The sequence below is a fragment of the Phalacrocorax aristotelis genome, chromosome 10 (assembly GCF_949628215.1).
Source record: "Phalacrocorax aristotelis chromosome 10, bGulAri2.1, whole genome shotgun sequence".
Taxonomy (NCBI): Eukaryota; Metazoa; Chordata; class Aves; order Suliformes; family Phalacrocoracidae; genus Phalacrocorax; species Phalacrocorax aristotelis.
Window position 1 is genome coordinate 7,044,223 of NC_134285.1, and position 17,977 is coordinate 7,062,199.

At 45.1% G+C, this 17,977-nt stretch overlaps 2 protein-coding genes across 21 annotated transcripts in view; both read right to left on the reverse strand.

Moving 5' to 3' along the window:
• Positions 1–1,535: 1,535 nt before the first annotated feature.
• GET4 (guided entry of tail-anchored proteins factor 4) lies at positions 1,536–15,093 on the reverse strand. 2 transcript variants are annotated; one of them, XM_075104995.1, is made up of 9 exons: positions 14,664–15,093; positions 9,855–9,933; positions 9,349–9,430; positions 8,282–8,431; positions 6,446–6,584; positions 4,371–4,511; positions 4,212–4,287; positions 3,979–4,051; positions 1,536–2,876 (listed from the first exon to the last, which is right to left on the reverse strand). In XM_075104995.1, the coding sequence occupies exons 1-9, from the start codon at positions 14,816–14,818 to the stop codon at positions 2,788–2,790; spliced, it is 984 nt and encodes a 327-aa protein (XP_074961096.1). In that variant the 5' UTR covers positions 14,819–15,093; the 3' UTR covers positions 1,536–2,787. The 2 variants fall into 2 exon arrangements, with proteins under 2 accessions (XP_074961096.1, XP_074961097.1); XM_075104996.1 differs by having other exon boundaries at positions 6,446–6,539; positions 14,664–14,963.
• A 523-nt stretch (positions 15,094–15,616) lies between these two features.
• SUN1 (Sad1 and UNC84 domain containing 1) overlaps positions 15,617–17,977 on the reverse strand; it is a 34,263-nt gene continuing 31,902 nt past the window's right edge. For all 19 annotated transcript variants that reach the window (XM_075104973.1, XM_075104984.1, XM_075104983.1 and 16 more), the window contains one exon: positions 15,617–17,395. In XM_075104973.1, the coding sequence (XP_074961074.1) occupies positions 17,282–17,395 (114 nt within the window). In that variant the 3' untranslated portion in view covers positions 15,617–17,281. The remainder of the gene's footprint in view (positions 17,396–17,977) is intronic.

Genomic DNA, 17,977 nt, shown 5'->3' on the forward strand with positions numbered 1-17,977 from the left:
GCCGTGGCTGTGTTGTGCTGGGGCAGGGGAGGGGAGAGCGGGGTTAAAAAAAACCACAACCCAAATGAAACCACACAATAAATGAAAACAAGCAGGTGACGGGCCTGCCAGAGCCCTGGGGGTGCAGGACAGCCACAAAATCATCTGCCCCGGGCTGGCGCTGCTCTGCGCTGGGGAGGGCAGCTGCACACCTGTGTGTATTAGGTAAATACATTTCATGTTATCTATGTGCACATATTTATGTCTATTATACAACATAATATGTATTACACTTGTGTGTGTGTATTATAGAGTGTACATTGTATATACTACTCATATTTTAGGTCTATATGTGTACACACATACACAAAAGGTATCTATTTCTTAGGAATATAAAGTCTGTAGGAGGTGTTGACTATTCACACACCCTATAAACTGTGCCTAGCAGGTACAGCATACTATAATACAGGTTTACCTTAAGGGTCTTTTCCAACCTTACTGATTCTCTATGTGCTGACTAGTGCTCATATGAACACGGCATGTATATATGTAGCTATCATTAGGCACAGACATTTAATTTAGCCTGATACAAGTGAACTCTTTCATACATGACTGTATATCTAGAGACATTTTTTATAATTGAAAATTTATAAAATATTTAATTATATGCATGCATGCCTTTTATATAATGAAGGTAGGAGAACTACAGTGCATCTAGGCATAGCTAGTTAATTTATCTTAAAAGTATTTCTAAATACATACTTTACACACACAGATTCACACTTAAAAAACCCCAGGCGTGGCAGAAGCGGGGAAGGACAGGCTGGGCTAGTTGGTTGTGGGTACAGCTAGCTAGAATAATTATGTGCATGTGTAGGTAAGACTAATATAATTAATATTATAAATTACATGCCATACAATTACTTATTATATACACAAAAGCCTCTTCGTGTGCATGTACATGTAGTTGAAGCTGTATTTTACACACGTAGTCTGTGCCTAACGCTGTAATTGTGTATTTCGCACACAGGCCCCCCCCAGCCGCCTCGCGGCCGGCTCAGCCCCTGCCCCGCGACCGGCAGCAGGTGCGCGGGGTCCCTGTCCCTGGGGCACTGCCCTCCCCCCGGGCACCTGCGGCAGCCCGGCCCTGCCAGAGCCAGGGTGACCATGTAAACGCAGTCTTAGCCGTAGCTGCAGGGCACAAGAGGGGCCCGCTGCTGCCGGACACCTGTGGGCACCTTCAGCTGCCCCAAGCCAGGCACGGGCGCTGGCAGCCAAAGGCAATGAAATGACGTGGCGCTTGCCTGCTGCCAGCGTCCCAGAGCATTTACTAAACGTCTACAGCATCAGCCTGGGTAGGGGGTTCTTCCCTGAACTTGCTTAAACTCAAAGCACTCCACAGCTAATACCCAACTAAAACTATGCCTTTACTGCACAGAGCTAGCGCTGCAGCACTAAGGTCTGGGTCACTCATAGTCAAATGCAGAGGGCGGGGGAATATAGAAAGGAAAGCAAGAGCCCTGCTCATAAAACTCAGAAAGCAGCAATATCACACATTCTGGTATAAAGTGTTTATTTAAGACTTCACAATTAACACAAAGTCTTCCTTTCAATGCCTTTCTCATACAGTCAATAGATTTGTATTAATCCCTCCCTCCCCCATGCATGATTGCTGTTTATTAATCTAAGCCTTTTTATTTTCATCGTGAAAAAATAAAGTGTTTCCCCACCATTTCATCTGTTCACTGCACCACTGACATCCACTGTGCTGCATTAAAGAGGAGGAGATGTAGAATGGCTATGCCTACCACTGAGGTTGAAGTTACTCCATTATTTATTGATTTATTCTTTTTTTACAGAAAGTGTTAAATGAATCAATCACCCAAGAAAAATAAATATATCATAAAGAACCAGAAGTGCTGCAGTATCCCTTTTCTTTACATAAGCTGCAGTTCAAACACATACGTTGCTCGCGGCAAATCATTTAATCCACTGCAACGCCATCGCCTTTACGTATGGTTGTGACCTTACACCGAAAAAGAATCTGTTCCAAAGGACTAGAGCCACGAGCCAAATTTTTATACCTAGGCCAGAGAGACCCACATGGAAGCCTGTGACCTGTGGTCCACTGATGGGCCTTTGCTCACGAGCAATTCAATCTTGTGCTTTTCAGGAAGTATCGGCTAAACACACGCGTGGGCTCAGCAGAGCCAGACCTTAAGGAGTGAAAGGCAGTATGAATGGTGTGCATGTTACTCACGGCAGTGCAAGCAAGTGCTTGGTATCAATGTCTCTTTGACAAGGATCTCAAATTATGCTGCTCGTCTCATCTGGCAGGACTTCTGGCACCAGCCTCGCAAATAAATTATTCAATTGATCACCCTGCCTTTCGAGATCTTCCTTGGAGGTGGCAGAGGGCAAGGAGGCTTTCTGGTAACAAAGATGGTACTGGGTAGGCCGTGAAGTGCAACACCCATATTTATGCTTTACTGAATTACTGTGCAAAAGGGAATACTGCATCAGAAACCATAGAAGGCTATATTTTAATCAAAGTCACCAGCCGCTGTATCGGAAACCTGCTAACAATTGCTCCGATTGGTTCATTTGGCTACTTTTTGTTGGTTTCTTTCTTTTTTTTTTTTTACATAAATAATATAGACCGAACATTATGAACATTTCAGCAACCATTTCTAAAAGACTGCAGAAGCCCTTTTAGGCGCCAAGAAACAACTGCAGGATTCAAATTCCAAAACTGTCTTTGGAGTCATCGAATCATCAGATTTACACGGCACCCAGTGACAACAACATTCAGTCGAGCTCAATAGGACTGCTATCTTCCTGTCCATCTTCTGTGTCATCATCTTCTCCGGTTCCCATCAGACTGTTTAAAAGATTTCCTAGAATAAAATACAAGACAGTCAAAAATGCTGGTTTTACATTCTTGGCTCAAATACTTTAACTACTCTCCTACCGTCCTGCTACTGCTAGGGTGCAGATTTCAGTAATGAAAAACCTTTTTTTTCCCCTAAGCAGAAGAGTCTCAGCAGGACGTTAGGATTCCCGCACAGGTTTCCGTTAAGAATTTATTGATTTGGAAAGCTGTATTTTGATGCGTTTCGTCTCAAAGACTACACTGGAAAAACCCCACCAAAGTCACATACTCATCATGTACCAGAGTTGATGAGAGGAAGGGAAAAAAACCCAACCAAATGAGGAAAGACGCCTCCGCCCATGAAACTGTCGAACCCCAGCAACGGCCTGTACCACGCTACAAAGAACTGGTCTGAGGCACTTGTGCATTCTCCCTGTTTTATTCAATCTAAAGATGCTTGAATTGTTGTTATTTACCTATGGGATCTATGATGCTCATGTTTTTCATCAATCTCTGGGTATCAGTGAATTGACATTTGTAGGCAAAGCTTCAGTTCGGTTTACAAACAGAGAAGCTTCGTTCTCAGGGAAAAACACTCCATTTTACAAAAGTAATCCAGTTCAATTTGCTCACATTTTATTCAAGAGCCAGGAGACGAGGGCTGAATTTCTTTATTCCTTTTCAGTTCTTGTAGAGGGGCAGTATTAATTTCAGAACTTCTACTTTGGGAACATTCATTTTCTATCAGGACTGGTCAAATCTCTACCAAAGTCCCAGACTTGACTCAAAGATAATCAGCCACTGAAGTCTGAGGAAATTGAGCTTTAACACAAACAAGATTTTTCTTTACATTTGGAAGTTATACCATAATGTCAAAAATTAAGCATAAGAGTAATTTACATGCTTCTCCCCTTCTCAAAGATGAAAAGTCTACTAGCTTCACCAAATTAATTTCACATGCAACCAATCCATCATGTATTCTACAGCAGTGACTGTTTCTACAGGCTATGAAAAACCAGATATATTCGTTAGAACAAACCTCATGTTTCCAGCACAGCTATTTCATATAAGCCACTGCTTGGAAAAGACTGGTGGTATCTATAAACAGTTGTTGGCATAATCCTTACCTAGTAATCCTCCGTAGGATGATGTCTGCTTGGGCGGAACACCGAAGAAAAGCTGTCCTATTCTATCTAGGTACTGAAACGACACGAGGTGAAGAACAACGTCAGCTACTTTGCCTACGGAAGTACTATAGGCAGCAGTTACCACACAAGCCAGGCCTGTCTGCAAGTCACAAAACAGGAGACAATCACTAATTCTGTAGGTTAAATCCTGTTTACAACTACAAGTAACTCACCTCATTATACATGGGATCTCTTTTCAGCGAAGGTTGATACTGTTCACACAATACTGTAAATACTGTTAGTTTTCCTCTAGAAAGGAAACAACCAAAAATGTAACCTCAGTAACAACTGAAAAGAAAACCAAGAACAACATGAGAAAAATCAGACCGTACCCATCAACTGCCAGTAACAGAAACCAGATGAAGTTTAGCAGTGGTTGAACAAAGGGCGGACCCTTTTCTATTGAAGGATGTTTCTGTGTGTATGTCGTAAAAACAACTGATGCGCTGGTCTTATTTTTTAAGCAGAGAAATCTGTAAAAGGAAACAGAACAAAGCAAGTTAAAAATAAAAGGCAGAGAAGTAGTTTTACATGCAGAAAGGAAAAGGGAAGCCAAAAGCTCAACAATCTCTGCTTCATTTGTGCATAGATGCCATCTCAGGCTTAAACTGACGGCAAAAGCTAACTGGTAGAGAGGTACACCTTTGGCATTGGTGTGGCTATCAACCGAGGAAGGGGAAATCACTACTACAGTACATTGTGGAACAAGTGGGTTGGGAGGGAGAATTGACAGTAATAGAATGAGTTTAACCAAGATCTAAGCAGATTCTGTGCAGGATGGTTACTAAGAGAGGGCATCAATTAAATCAAAATGTGGAAAGACTGGCCACACCATGTAATTCAAATTAAACATGATATTGCCTTTACTGGTCCAGAGTTTACTATGCTGAGATAAAAACCAAATTAAAGGCCTCTGTCCTGGTGCCGTCCACTCCCAAACACACCTCCTTTCAGTACGTAACTGCTGGTGCCTAACGACTCTGTCATTCTTTTAGCACTACCTCAAAATAACATGGCATCAGGACCACTAGTAAGTTTGACACACATGTCTACATGTCTCATAATAAAGCTACATTTTGAGCTCCCAAGCCATTTGTCACCACTTAACAGATCAATTTCCCAAACTGATCAAATCTTTGTTCAGGTCCAGTTAATTTAACTGGCAATCTTGGCAAGTCCCAGAAGGCCAGCAAGAGACTTTATCTGGGACAAATGCTGGCAGCAAGCACTGGGAAGGCTGCCACGAGCAGGCTCATTTGCGGTTGCAGGCTGGCCTCCAATTCTGTACCCTGACACGTGCAAGGGCATTGGGCTCTTTTGCCTTACTGCTGAGCAAGGAATTATTTTCATTAGCGTATAAACTGCCATGTAAGAGGATTTAGTACAGTATTTGAGATATAGGCCAGTAAAGGATGCAGTAGTAGTGCTGTAAAAATACTGAAAAAATAATCTTTTACTCCTAACTTCCCCCCAGAATTTCCCCCCCTCCAGAACAAAGCCCCATAAAATTGTCTGAGAGTCCTGCATATACTGGATTTCCATAAAGGATTTTCTACCGCTCAAAATCACTGCAATCTGCATCAACCAGCTATGGAAAGCAGGACAAATCTGACATGACAGCTCGCTGCTGCCAAAAGAGAGACAGACTTGCTCTCACCTCCTCCCTCTCCCCCAAAACCTACTCTCTCCCTGACGCCCTGCTGCAGAGTCCTGTCTCCACCTCCTCCTCAGCCTCCTCCATGAGCTGCTTTCCCTGACTGAAGAAAGCCATCAGCTGATTAAACACAGTAAAATTGGCTTTGTCAACCTTAATTGTACGTGAGCTCTGCCAAGACACATAATAGCTTGCATTCCTACCTCCTACAAAATAAATGCCTGAAGTAAATTAAAGCCACCGGCAATGCTGTCAAACCAAGAAACATTGCACTGCTGCTTACAGACCAGGGTAGGGTGACCCAAGACAAATTGCCTCTTAGGACAACGAGGCTGAGAGCAAGTACTATGCTGAAGGTAAATATAGAGCCCACTTAGGCTGAGTCTTGGTAAGAACATCAAGGTAAGCCCTAACTTGACATAAAGTGGTGTTAGCAAAATGAAGAATTGTGTTTTCAGGGTCAAACAGATTGCGTTAGTTCTTCAGGTAATTAACGTTATTTCAGGTTTCGACCTTAATATGTTTTGTTTGTTTGGTGTTTTTCCCTCCCCCATCTGACCAATACAACCACCAGTTTTGAGATTATTTTCTCCCATTGTTACCACACAAGGTGAGTTTCAGAAGCTCTGGCCAGTTTCACAGACTCTTTTGAAAAGAATGCATGGTTAACCTACAGCTATAATGATTAAATTAGATTGGCCTCAAACACAGTGTCATCTTAGCAAAATAATTTTTAAAAAGTTTAACACCTACTGTAGTACTGCCTGTGCTACAAACATGTCCACCTCACTGCGATATCCCCTGGACGAGGAGTATTCTACTAGCATATTTGCACATCCTTCGCCATCTGTGGAGTGCAAGAAGTGATACCGAGATTCACTATAGTTTTGCTCTATAAAAGGAAAAAGAAAATGGCTTTTAAGATATCAGTTCATCATACCTGAACATACAAACAAATCTGTTAGGCTTGTACACTACAGGTGGTAAAAGGACAAGAGCTACGTACACAGTATATAAACAAGACAACTAGCAAAGAGAGTGGGCTTTTCCTTTATAAGTTAAGACAATTTATAAAGGACATAATAAGCACATTATCCTAAATACATTTGAACAACTGTTATTAAATACAGTTTATCCAATGCTACCACAAACCACAGCTACCACTGAGACAAATAGCTTGAGCTGCAGTCACATCATTTTATCGAGCTGCACGTTGACACTTCATACTCTATCACCGGTGCTTAGGGGAAGAATCAAGAAGCTCCATATAAGACCATGTGCACCAAGAAGCTGAACAGCATCTTCAGCGTCCTTCTTTCTACGCGCACAGAAAGAAGGCATTTCCTATTTTTAGCTTAGCCCACTCTTGCTATCAAAATTAAAATTGCTTCCATATGCTGAATAGAACAGCAATTACACAGGGAAAAAAGGTGTAAGAAATGGCGATGATTTGTTAGAACTTAACTTGAAGCAAAGCACCATGCAAAATCACTGCAATGGCAAATCAAAACTGGATAGCTGCTAATTTTTGGAATATAAAAGCTTTGTTTTAAAAATATGAGCCTTTTCTGATTAAACTCTCAAAAACTACAGACCAAGAAAACGTATGTGTTTTGCTCTTCAAAAGAACAGTGAGCAGACTGCTATAAAATGGGGATTTTTACTTTCAGAATGCAACTATTTGTTATCCTGATTATATCTCAGCTTCTAACTTAAATGCTCTGAGGAAAATCCTCCCTTTCTGGCTGGCAGCAGCCATCAAGCTAACACAAGTCCCATGAGAAGAGCTATGGGATGGCCTATGGCACGCAGAAAGGCAACGAGCTGTAATGTTGACCATTGGGTCAGGATTGTTATACAAAACCACTATCATCACTTTGCAGCTACTGAAAAATGTAAAATAAACAATCATCTTGCACAGTTGTTATTTCACAAGAAGCCACAGAAGAGATGGCATTTATTCAACTGTTCTCACGCATCTTTGTTACAATTTGAATGTAAGACTTCAAAAACTGGCTATCATCTGCAGCTAAAATAATTATTTAGTGCATTTTTGGTTTATCTTACATCCCACCCTAAGTGATAAAATCCAACACAAATCAAAGGCAACAGCATTTATTCTGGAATAAGCCTGCTGGTCAATGTCTCAAAAAGTACCTAACTCCAGATCCAAAGACTGTTTTGGATGCTAGGTGATGTATTTCAATCTTTGTCAGGTTTATCCAGGATTTAAAACAAAAAAAAAACCCAAAAAACCAAAAACCACAATAGAACAGCTTTGCTCCCCAGCTATTTTCCTCCTAATGACTCAATCAACCTATTTCAATGTCTAAAGGATCAACCTTCCTTCTACAGAGAGCTTTACAGCAGTTGTTTTGGGGTTTGCACTAGTACAGAGTTACAGCCCAAGATTTTTTTTTGTTAGTAACATCAAACTGAAGTTATTGCAAAAATCAGGTAATAACAGAAGAACTCAATCAGTCATTTCCATCTCAGCTTCCCTAGGTTATTTCCAAAGCAGATCCTTACAATACCATACCTTCAATATTTTCGAAACAAAACACAGAAAAGCCAGTTGATTTTTCTTACCTTTCCACAGGGTAATTGCTAGTAGCTGGTGTAGTTTTGGGTGTCCAAGTTTTCCTGATCCCCCGCTAGACCATTTTAGTGCTCTGGATACGAAAGCCACTCTTTCAGGAGAATTTGGATCCATTAAACTAAACAATTTAGCCAAGTTTTCTAGAAGCAATAAGATTCACAAATATTTAGCATTAACAGAAATGGGATGAACTGCTGCTTCTAGTGCATCTTTAAGATACGTCATTTAAGTTACAGATCTATCGTGCCTTAAGCTCCCTTAACAGCCTCCATAAGCCACCTTAAAAAAGAGTGACTTTGAACTTGAGCCACTTCTCATACATCAAGTCAGTCTTGCATCTATCAGCCAGCAATGTTCATATGACTCCTCCAGAGCCAAAAACTGTGCCTTGCAGTCAGCTGGTGACACCTTCCCTGTCTCATTGTTTGGGACAGGATACCCAAGGATGAGGAAAGGCTGCAGGTTATGGGACTGCTTGCCGTCCATAGGGAAGCTGTGAGGGCTGTAGTTCAGAAGAGCACCACCAGAAGTCGTAGATAGGACACCAAATGTCAGAGCTGATTTAAGTAAACAAAGAATGGCCTCTGTCTTTCTGTCTCCATCCATAGGCTGTTAACTGGAGCGGTTCACCCATGCTGCAGCAGTAGTCTGGCCAGGCAGCTCTTAAGGTCTCCCTGAATTGCCTGCTTACCAAATCTCACAGTCAAACAAGAAAAATTTCCTTGTCAACAGCTCAATCAAAATAAAGTACGCACTACCACAGGGCTAGGGTGGGAAACCACCAGCCACCCAAGCCCTAGGGACACCAATGACTGTGCAGACAATACATTAGTGCTGCATCGAGGAAAGGACAATGCCACGAGACAGCAATGTTTGTTCTAAGCATGCCACAAAGTTATTGGGAATCCATTATTCTCTAATGAAATTTTCCCCCAGTGCATTTCTATGATGAAGGTAACCCTTAGCCACGTGGGAGGTTTCAAGACTGTTAACAACAGTCACCGTGATGTGAAAGCACATCTAAACACCCCCAAACCGAACGCAAAGGCAACCTCACCTAAAAGGTCATCTGCTACTTTAGCATCCGATTTCTCCAAAGACTCCAAAACCAGCATGGACAGATCAGCAGCGCTGTTTTGCTACAAAAGAGACACATACTGGTAGTGAGGAACATATCAGTACATAAAAGAAAACATCAACCAGAATTTTGTCAGAGGCAGATTTAATACTTTTATCATCATCTACAGCTAAGGCACAGTACCAAGTCTCAGAATAAATAAATTACAGTAATTTGATGGCATCAAAAGAGAAGCCTCCAGGAAAGCAAAACAAATGTGGTTATGGCTATTGTCTGGATGCTCACAAACACTTCTGCTTTATGTTCCAGTTTGGCACAATTCTGCTTTGTGCAGAAAGGCTCAACAAAGAGATAAAACAAAAGATTACAAAGCAATTACCCCAGACATTTACCACTGAGAATTCACCGTTCGCCCCTCAAAATCTTGGAATAATGACCTATCCACCACCACCCCCAACCCACACACAAAAAAATCAGTGACTTACCTGGTTATGACTGAAGAACAGCAAAGCACCTGAATACATTAGTTCTCTTGCTTCTGCATGTTTCCCTTGTGACATATACCTGAAAACAATACCAAAGCCTCAGGAAAAATTACCACTAAATAAGCTGTATATGCTTAAAGTTACTTACATTTAAAGGATCACTAAAATTTAAAATAAAGGCAATAAGGGATTTATTTTTAAATCAGTTTAGCTTCAATAATGACATAACTTTAACTGCAAGCTACAATTTGTTTTCTGCTCCAGACTTGATGGAATAGGAGCAAAGAGTATAAGAATGAAAACGGAGAGCTTCAAACCTGATTTGGGCTGAAACAAAGAAAAGGAAATGATCCCAAGAGTTCACTTGAGCAAAAGATGCCAATGCACTGAACTACACCACTCAGACCATCACAGTAGAGCCTTCACCAAAACCAAAGCCATCACAGCGAAACAGTTTTCAGAACACACCCTGGACAGCTTGCACACCCAGCGCCACCCAAGCGACTCCAGCCCTCTCCTCAGCTGTGTCTCCTTTCCACTGGTTTAAGTCTCTCTGACCACTACTACTCCCTGCCAGGGGACATCAGCCACATACGAGTCCTCTGCTGAACCAAAGCAGCTTGTCTCTGATGGGCTCTAGTAAGAAAAGAGCAGCCAGCAAGGTTGGTGTGATGCAACACTTTACAGAGTCACCGATTCACAACAGAAACAAGTCTGGTCTCTCAAATATAATGCTTCAGAACATACCTGCTGCAGCTCTGCAGCTCCACCCTCCTCACTGAAGAATGAATCCAGAAATGAAGAATAAAAGAGCTTGTTCCCAATGGTTACCTCAAGAGCAGGAGCCTCTTACCATGGTGCTGTGACTGCAGCACATCATCACTATCGGTAACTAAAGGTCTTGGATAGTCACAGCTCTAGATTATAAACTCAGCATTTCCTAAAAAGCAGTTAAGGTGTGGCAACAGACATTTTCCAATTTCCATGTCTCTTAACTGCTTCTCAAAAAGTCTGTTTTCTGAGTAGTTAATAACAACAGCCAATTTGCTTATATCAAAAAGATAAGACGTCAGCCCTACCACACTGCTTTAGCATCTGCAATATTTGTTTTGTCCTCTACAGCGCCTGGCTGTGCTGTGCCCGTTTCACCCCTTTCTGTTCTTGAAGGTCAGAGCAGCCTCCCTGTCCCGCAGCCGCTCCGCTGCGCCAGCGTCCCCGCATGGAAGGGGTTGCACCAACCAGAGGGAAAATGAGCAAACGGCAGATCCCAAAAGCTCCAGTGCTGCACGTGAGAGCCCTGTCACACGTGTGACAGTCCCAGGGACAGGTCCTACGGGTAAAGCCAGACCAGACAATGAGCACGGGAGGAGGCAGAGTCCTCCCATCCTGCACACTGTCTTCCAAAAACCCCAAGGTCTTCTATCCAAAACAGTTACCAGAGTTGCAATAATGGATGGCACAACGGTGTTTTTTTGGAATAAGTATCCTCAATAATTCAGATTTGCAATCGCTCCACACGTTAGTCAAACAGATCAGCAGCTCCAACATTTTTATAGTTGGCCTCACATCCAGGTTTGCTTCTAGACTCCGAATCTCACTGTGGATCCACTTCCACAAATTCTACTTGCAGTAGATTCCCAGTGCTATTTGGGAGCTCTTAATCTGGGAATTACCACAGCAGATACTACAAGATGCTGAAAACAGCTTTACAATACAAAATACATTTAAAAGAGTTGTGGGGATTCTTTTAAAAAAAACCCTTTTATTTAAAAAGAAATTTTAATAAAAATAAATGTTCACTACATTGATCTAAGTGGCATTTAGAACAACAGAGAAACATTTTCATAACCAAGATCCTGGAACAGATCATTCATACCAGAAAAAGTACTTACAAGCATGAGGAAAACAGATGCCAATGTAACTACAACAGGGGTGTTAAACTTGGAAGTTTGACTCAATCACCGGATCGTAAACAGGGAAGAGCTCAACGCAGCCAGCCGGCACAGTAACGACACTGGCCCAGGAGCTCCTGTTCGGAGGAGCACAGGACTCGCTGCTCGCTGTCAGGCAGGAACAGCAGTTTTCCACCTGCTGCGTGGATCACAGGGAGGGATAAGGAGTCCGCAGAACGCAGGCTCATGACAATCTTTCCTCCTGCACCCTCAAACACATCTCAGTTTTTGACTTTTGAAGCTTTGAGTCAGGATTTCAAGTTTAACACGTAACTCATGTCAGAACAGACTAACATTTTACAGGCTGGTGTTCTTTGAAACAAGTAAACACTGGCCGTCCCAAGTACCATTCCGCAGCTGAGGTCATCTCACTCGTGCTAATGTGTCTCTGGAATACTGTTGACATTTAACATACATTTTACAGAGGACAGACAGGACAATCCAGGACTCTCTTTTTTTGGCCTCAGTGACTTTCCAAACAAATTTCACAGTCTCATAACATCTTTTTGCCTAGAAGGAAACCCTCTTCCTAGCTATGCAAATGTCACCTTCTCATTTAATTGAGCACCTCCTCTCTCTTGCATGTAGAAGGGAAAAAGCAGGATCTTTGATTCCAAATTAATTCACGGAGGCTTAAGCAAATTGTGTGAGTTAATACATTCACAAGACTGGATGAGAAGTGACCTGCTGAGCCAAGTCATCTTCTGCCACCGCAGCCATCACAGCACATAATCCCTACTATAAAATGGGCCATGCTTTGTCTTAAATTTAGATTTAGTCTCAAATACAATTTAAGTCTTGTCCTGGTTTCAGCTGGGATAGAGTTAAATTTCTTCATAGTAGCCAGTATGGGACTATGTTTTGGATTTTTGCTGGGAACAGTGGTGATAATGTGGAGATGTTTTAGTTGTGGCTAAGTAGCGCTTACACTGGTCAAGGACTTTTTCAGCTCCCCGTGCTCTGCCGGGTGCACAAGAAGCTGGGAGGGGACACAGCCGGGACAGCTGACCCAAACTGACCCAGGGGATATCCCACAACATATGGCATCATGCTCAGTTGATAAAGCTGGGGAAGAAGGAGGAAGGGGGGACGTTTGGAGTAATGGTGTTTGTCTTCCCAAGTAACCGTTACGCGTGATGGAGCCCTGCTTTCCTGGGGATGGCTGAGCACCTGCCTGCCCGTGGGAAGGAGTGAATTAATTCCTTGTTTTGCTTTGCTTGTGTGTGCAGCTTTTGCTTAACCTATTAAACTGTCGTTATCTCAAACCACGAGTTGCCTCACTTTTACTCTTCCCATTCTCTCCCCCGTCCCACCAGGGGGGAGTGAGCGAGCGGCTGCGTGGGGCTTGGCTGCTGACTGGGGCTAAACAACAAGTCTTAAGGCCTAGATGGTGCCCTCGCTGATCCCACCAGGCCACAGCAGAACAGAACTGCTTTAATTTCATGGTGCTTGGTGTACAGGGTAGGGCGGGCTATCTAATGTGTGCTGCCAGCAGCAGTAGGACTGTGTACCAAGGAGCCTCTTCCCCACGTGCCTGACTGCTATTTTTCTGTGCATACCCACAGGCCTGTTCCCGCTCCAACTCTGAGGAGCTCCTAGGACAGGTGACACACAAGTGAGCTACCAAGACTCAGAAGGCAGATTTCCCACCTGTCCTCCCAACAACGCTGGGACCAGCTGAGGAAGCCCCTAGAAGAGACATCTTATTCTGTGAATTGCCTGAAAGGAAGGGTCAACATTTTCTGTTCTGATGAGAGAAAGGGTGTCCACTGCAAGTTACAGGGGGTGTGAAAAATAAAATAAAGTTTGCAAGAAAAATAAGTTTCTTATGAGAAAACATGTAGTAGTAATATTTCTGAAAAAATGCCCAGGCCTGTTCTACTTAGTCATAATCACGTACGCAAACATTACACCAGCTAGAATCTATTCTAATAAAATCTGTCTGTACAGGTGATATTTGCCATTCTGAGAGCTGCCCCTTCCCGAAAGTGGTACCCGAGGGTGACTGCCATGCAACAAGGCAGCCCTGTTTCTTGGCAGAGCAATCATCGAGCCAAAACCTTAAAACCGTGAAACACCCCCCTTGGCAGCCAGGCCGAGAGCAGGAGGCGCCTGCCCCCGGAGCGCAGGGTGGCCCCGGGGCCAGGGACACGCGGGGCCTGCGAGCCCCCGGGGGACGCTCGGGGGGGGCTGACCGAGGCCATCCCGGCCGGCCGGGGGCGGGGTGTGCGTCACTCGGGACGGGAGCGCAAAACTCAGCTCTGCCCGTCACCGCGGGGAGGTATGACGCAACACGTCCCCTGCACGTCAGCGGGACGGGACGGGACGGTGCTCTCCCGGGACGCAAGGCAGGGAGCACCCGCCGTGCCCCGCTCCCGCCAGCGCCGTCCCGTCCCTCAGCCGGGCCCGCGGGGTCGGGTCGGGTCGGGTCGGGTCAGGCCGGGCGGCTGGGCCCGGCCGCGCCACCGTCCGGCTTCAACCTCCAAACCCCGTCGAGCAGCGGCTCCCCGCGCCGCCCCTAAGGCCTCCAGCGGCGGCGGGGTCTGGGGCAGCGGGAACGCGGCCGGTCCGGGGTGGAGCGGGGCCACCGCGGGCAGCCCGCTGCCCTCAGGTCGGGCCCGGGCCCAGCTTGGTCCGGCGCCCCTCGCCCTGCCCTGCCCTCCGCGGCACGTACCCGCCCCACCCCGCCCCCCCGCGGCCCAATGAGAAAGCAGGATGCGGCGATGGGCAGGAGCCGCGGCCAATGGGGAGCGGATGTGGGCGCGGCGGGCAGCAGCCCAGCGGAGTGCGTGGGAAGGCTCTGGAAGGCCGGGCGGGGGAGGGGCAGGGCGGCGAGCCGGGCCCGGCCGGGCCCTACCTGAAGAACAGCGTCCGGTACATCTGGTGCGCCTCGTAGTAGTCGCCCTTCTCGACGCTGGCGCGCAGCTTGCCCTCCACGCGCTGCACGCCGCCGCGGTTCCTGCCGCCGCCTTTCGCGGCTTCCTGCTCCGCCGCCATGATCGCCGCCGCCATCACCGCGGAGGAGGGGAGGGGGGACGGAGGGCGGGCACAGACGCACGCAGCCCCACGCAGCCCCGCGGCGGCGTCGCGGCCCTCACGTCTCGCCCGCCCGGCTTCCGCCCACTCCGACGGCGGCCGGCGAGGCTCAGGGGCGGTCCGCGTCACGTGGGGCCCCGGGGGCGGGGCCGAGCAGGGGTGGGGTCGCGTTTGCCGAGGGGCTGCACCGGCCGGGAGGGGCTAAAAGCGGAGAGGGTGGGGGTGGTGTGTGTCCCCCAAGGCTTTGGCCTGCGTCAGAGGCCGCTCCCGGCCCCGAAAACCGGGGAAAAGGTGGAGCATGAAGAAATGGAGGAAGGGTTTGTGCATGGCAGGCAGCAAAACCCAGGCGAGCGCGGGTGTGCCTCGGGGCGGGAGGGCAGAGCCGCGACACAGGGTTAAAAACAGACAGCAACACACCCCACCCCACAACAAAAATCCAAAAATTCACGATATTGCTCGATGCTCTTCAGCAACATGTAACCACCAACTTCTGGGGTTTTTTTCCTTCAGAAAATTCCAGCGTGCGCTGAGCAGCACGAGACGCTGCCGCACTAAAACACCCAAGGGAAAAATCAGGCCCCACGCACGCCGCACGTCCAGGGCACGCGGCTCTCCGCCTGCGAACAGCATGACTTCGCTCCCGACCTCTTTTGCAGGGAAGGGGGAGAAAGGGGGAAACGAGCCCTGGCGTAAAACCTGTTCTGCCTACGACTGCGGCACCTACATATACTATAGTCTCCCATGTCCTCAGTTATTTAAGCAGGTGATCAAAAGTACAGAAAAGAAGCTTTATTTCTTGTCCCAAATATTACATGCACTTCCAAAAATTAAAACTCTTTATTTAAACATCTCAATAGCATCTTGTCAGTTTAGAGGCAGCAAAGAGTAACAGACAGTTTGAAAAGCATTTACAAAAATACATTGCACAAAGTCCTATCTTGCTCTTAAAAATAAGTTAGTGTTATTCAAAATATTCCCACCCCAGCTACCTAGTTTCAATTTATACAGGATAATTCTAATTTTAGATGTGTAACCTATAATGCAAAAACACCTGTACAGACATAGTCTAGCTCCTCTGCGTAGGCCATAGGGTCTGTCTCTAGCTCAAGTGAAAAAAAAAAAAAAAGATAGTTCTTCACAGAGACACTTTTTTAAACATTCGAGGACTGTTGTGCAACATATGTAACTAATCAGAAAACCAGTCAGCAGTTCCATGTGTTAACAGTTCATATGTAACTATAAAATGCATTGTAACAGCAGGGTAAAAATTCTGTATGCAAGTACATTTCCGGAATCTTTTTTGAAAAGGATCTTCAAAGTAGCAATCCTACGGGGGCAATAAGCACTTCCAGCTCATTCTATGCAGGAATGTTGCTCGTGAGAGCAAGACATCACTCTAATCTTCTTACACTTGACCAAGGAGTGATCTAAAGAACACACACGTATTTCAATGTGGCAGCACTGAGCAAAAGTCCCTCTTGTAAACGCAAAGTAGCAAGGGCTGCTTCAGCCTTGTCTTCCACTTACTGCACCCTACGGTACAGCCCTTGCTGCGTACAACGAACCAGCCTAGGGAGTTTTATCCCACAGAGATCACTTTTGACAAATTAAGATTGTTTAACTGCTGCACACTAATGCTTACTAAGCAACATAGCAGGCTCGTCAGCTCCGATCCAGTTAGTCCGACCATCAAGGTCAGTTTGCAATTAGCGCTAAAGAACAAACTGGCCAAGTTGCTACGGTAAAAACCTTTAAAATAACTTTGAGTAACTGAAGTTATCCCTGACTTTTAGAGCAAGTCATGGCCACAAGTTACAGTAAAGCATTCTCGGTCGCTGGTGTTTAAACTAGTTTTGGTTGCATTAAACTTTCCCTGACAGTAGTATTTATTATATTCAACATGTATCAAAGCAGCCCTTTTGGATCCACCAAAAAGGTCAAAACCAAGGGTCAGCTGAGGGACACCTTTAGCCACAGCCAGTGTTTAAAATGTACCACAGTTTTTGGCTTATGGTGCCAAGCTAACAGAACTATGCAGTCAAGTCCTGGATTTAAAAAAAAGATTCCTAGGTGCAGAAAGTGTGGTTTATTCTTTTAAAAAACCCAATACATTCATTTTTAATAAAATAGGTGTCACCTGTTTGCCAACTGGGCTTTATGAACCAGAGTAGTTTGCATGCATTATTTCTCTCAGCATGGACACAAAAATATAAAGCTAACTGGCAATTACAAGCTGAGCATTAGAGCAGATAGAAATTATTTTGTTTATACAGTTCTGCTGACAGTCTTCTGCCTTTATCCGAGGATCAATAGTTCTGCAGTATATCTCTTGCATCCTCGTCCTTTAAAGATTCCAGTGTTCTAGGCTTTCCGGTATATACAAATTGAGAACAAAATGTACAACAACAACAAAACCAACCCAAGCTGTAGTGTAGGAGATTATTCGGCAGGTTTCCCATGCACTCTGAACCGATAAAGGCATGTGTACTCTGCATGTCCCCAGTTAGAAAAAATTCTCAGTTCCACTATTTGGAATGCATGTTCACTTTTCTCCTGGAGAAGGAAAAAGCAAACACACAAACCAGAGTTAGGCTTCCAGTATAAACAGGTGCAACTGAAGTTGCTTTCTGAGATTCCAGCAACTACCAACTTTTATTCATAACTAAGTTATGCCATGGGAACTTCCTGCCACTTTGAACAGAACCTGCCTTGCCTTACGACTAGTTTTTTGTGAAGCGAGTCAGAAGCAGCATGAAGCAGACTCTTTATATGTTTAGCATCTTCATACTATTTGTGTCCAGATGGCACAAACCTTTCATAAGATCATTTAGGTTGGAAAAGAGCTCTAGGATCATCAAGTCCAACTGTCAACCCAGCACCCCCAGGCCTCCTAAACCGTGCCCTGAAGTGCCACGTCTACACATTTTTTGAATGCTTCCCCACCCCCACCCTGCAGAAGAAAATGCCTTTTTTTCCCCTGCCTCTAACCTGTTTAAGACCACAAGTTTTGGGGCAGATTGGTAGATACTTTCTGCCTCAGTTTCTACAGTGTCCCACAGAGAATGAGGCCTTTTTCCTTCACTGCTTGTTACTCATACTTTCTATGGTAGTGCACATCTTTCTCCTGACACTTTA

What these genes read in the sequence shown, in the direction of transcription:
- GET4 (XM_075104995.1), bottom strand. Translation starts at nt 14,818, where the DNA reads ATGGCGGCGGCGATCATGGCGGCGGAGCAGGAAGCCGCGAAAGGCGGC. An exon ending in AGTAGCAGATGACCTTTTAG is followed by an intron (nt 8,432 to 9,348) that starts GTGAGGTTGCCT and finishes TATTGCTTCTAG; the next exon opens with AAAACTTGGCTAAATTGTTT. An exon ending in GTAGCACAGGCAGTACTACA is followed by an intron (nt 4,512 to 6,445) that starts GTAGGTGTTAAA and finishes TTCCTTTTACAG; the next exon opens with ATTTCTCTGCTTAAAAAATA.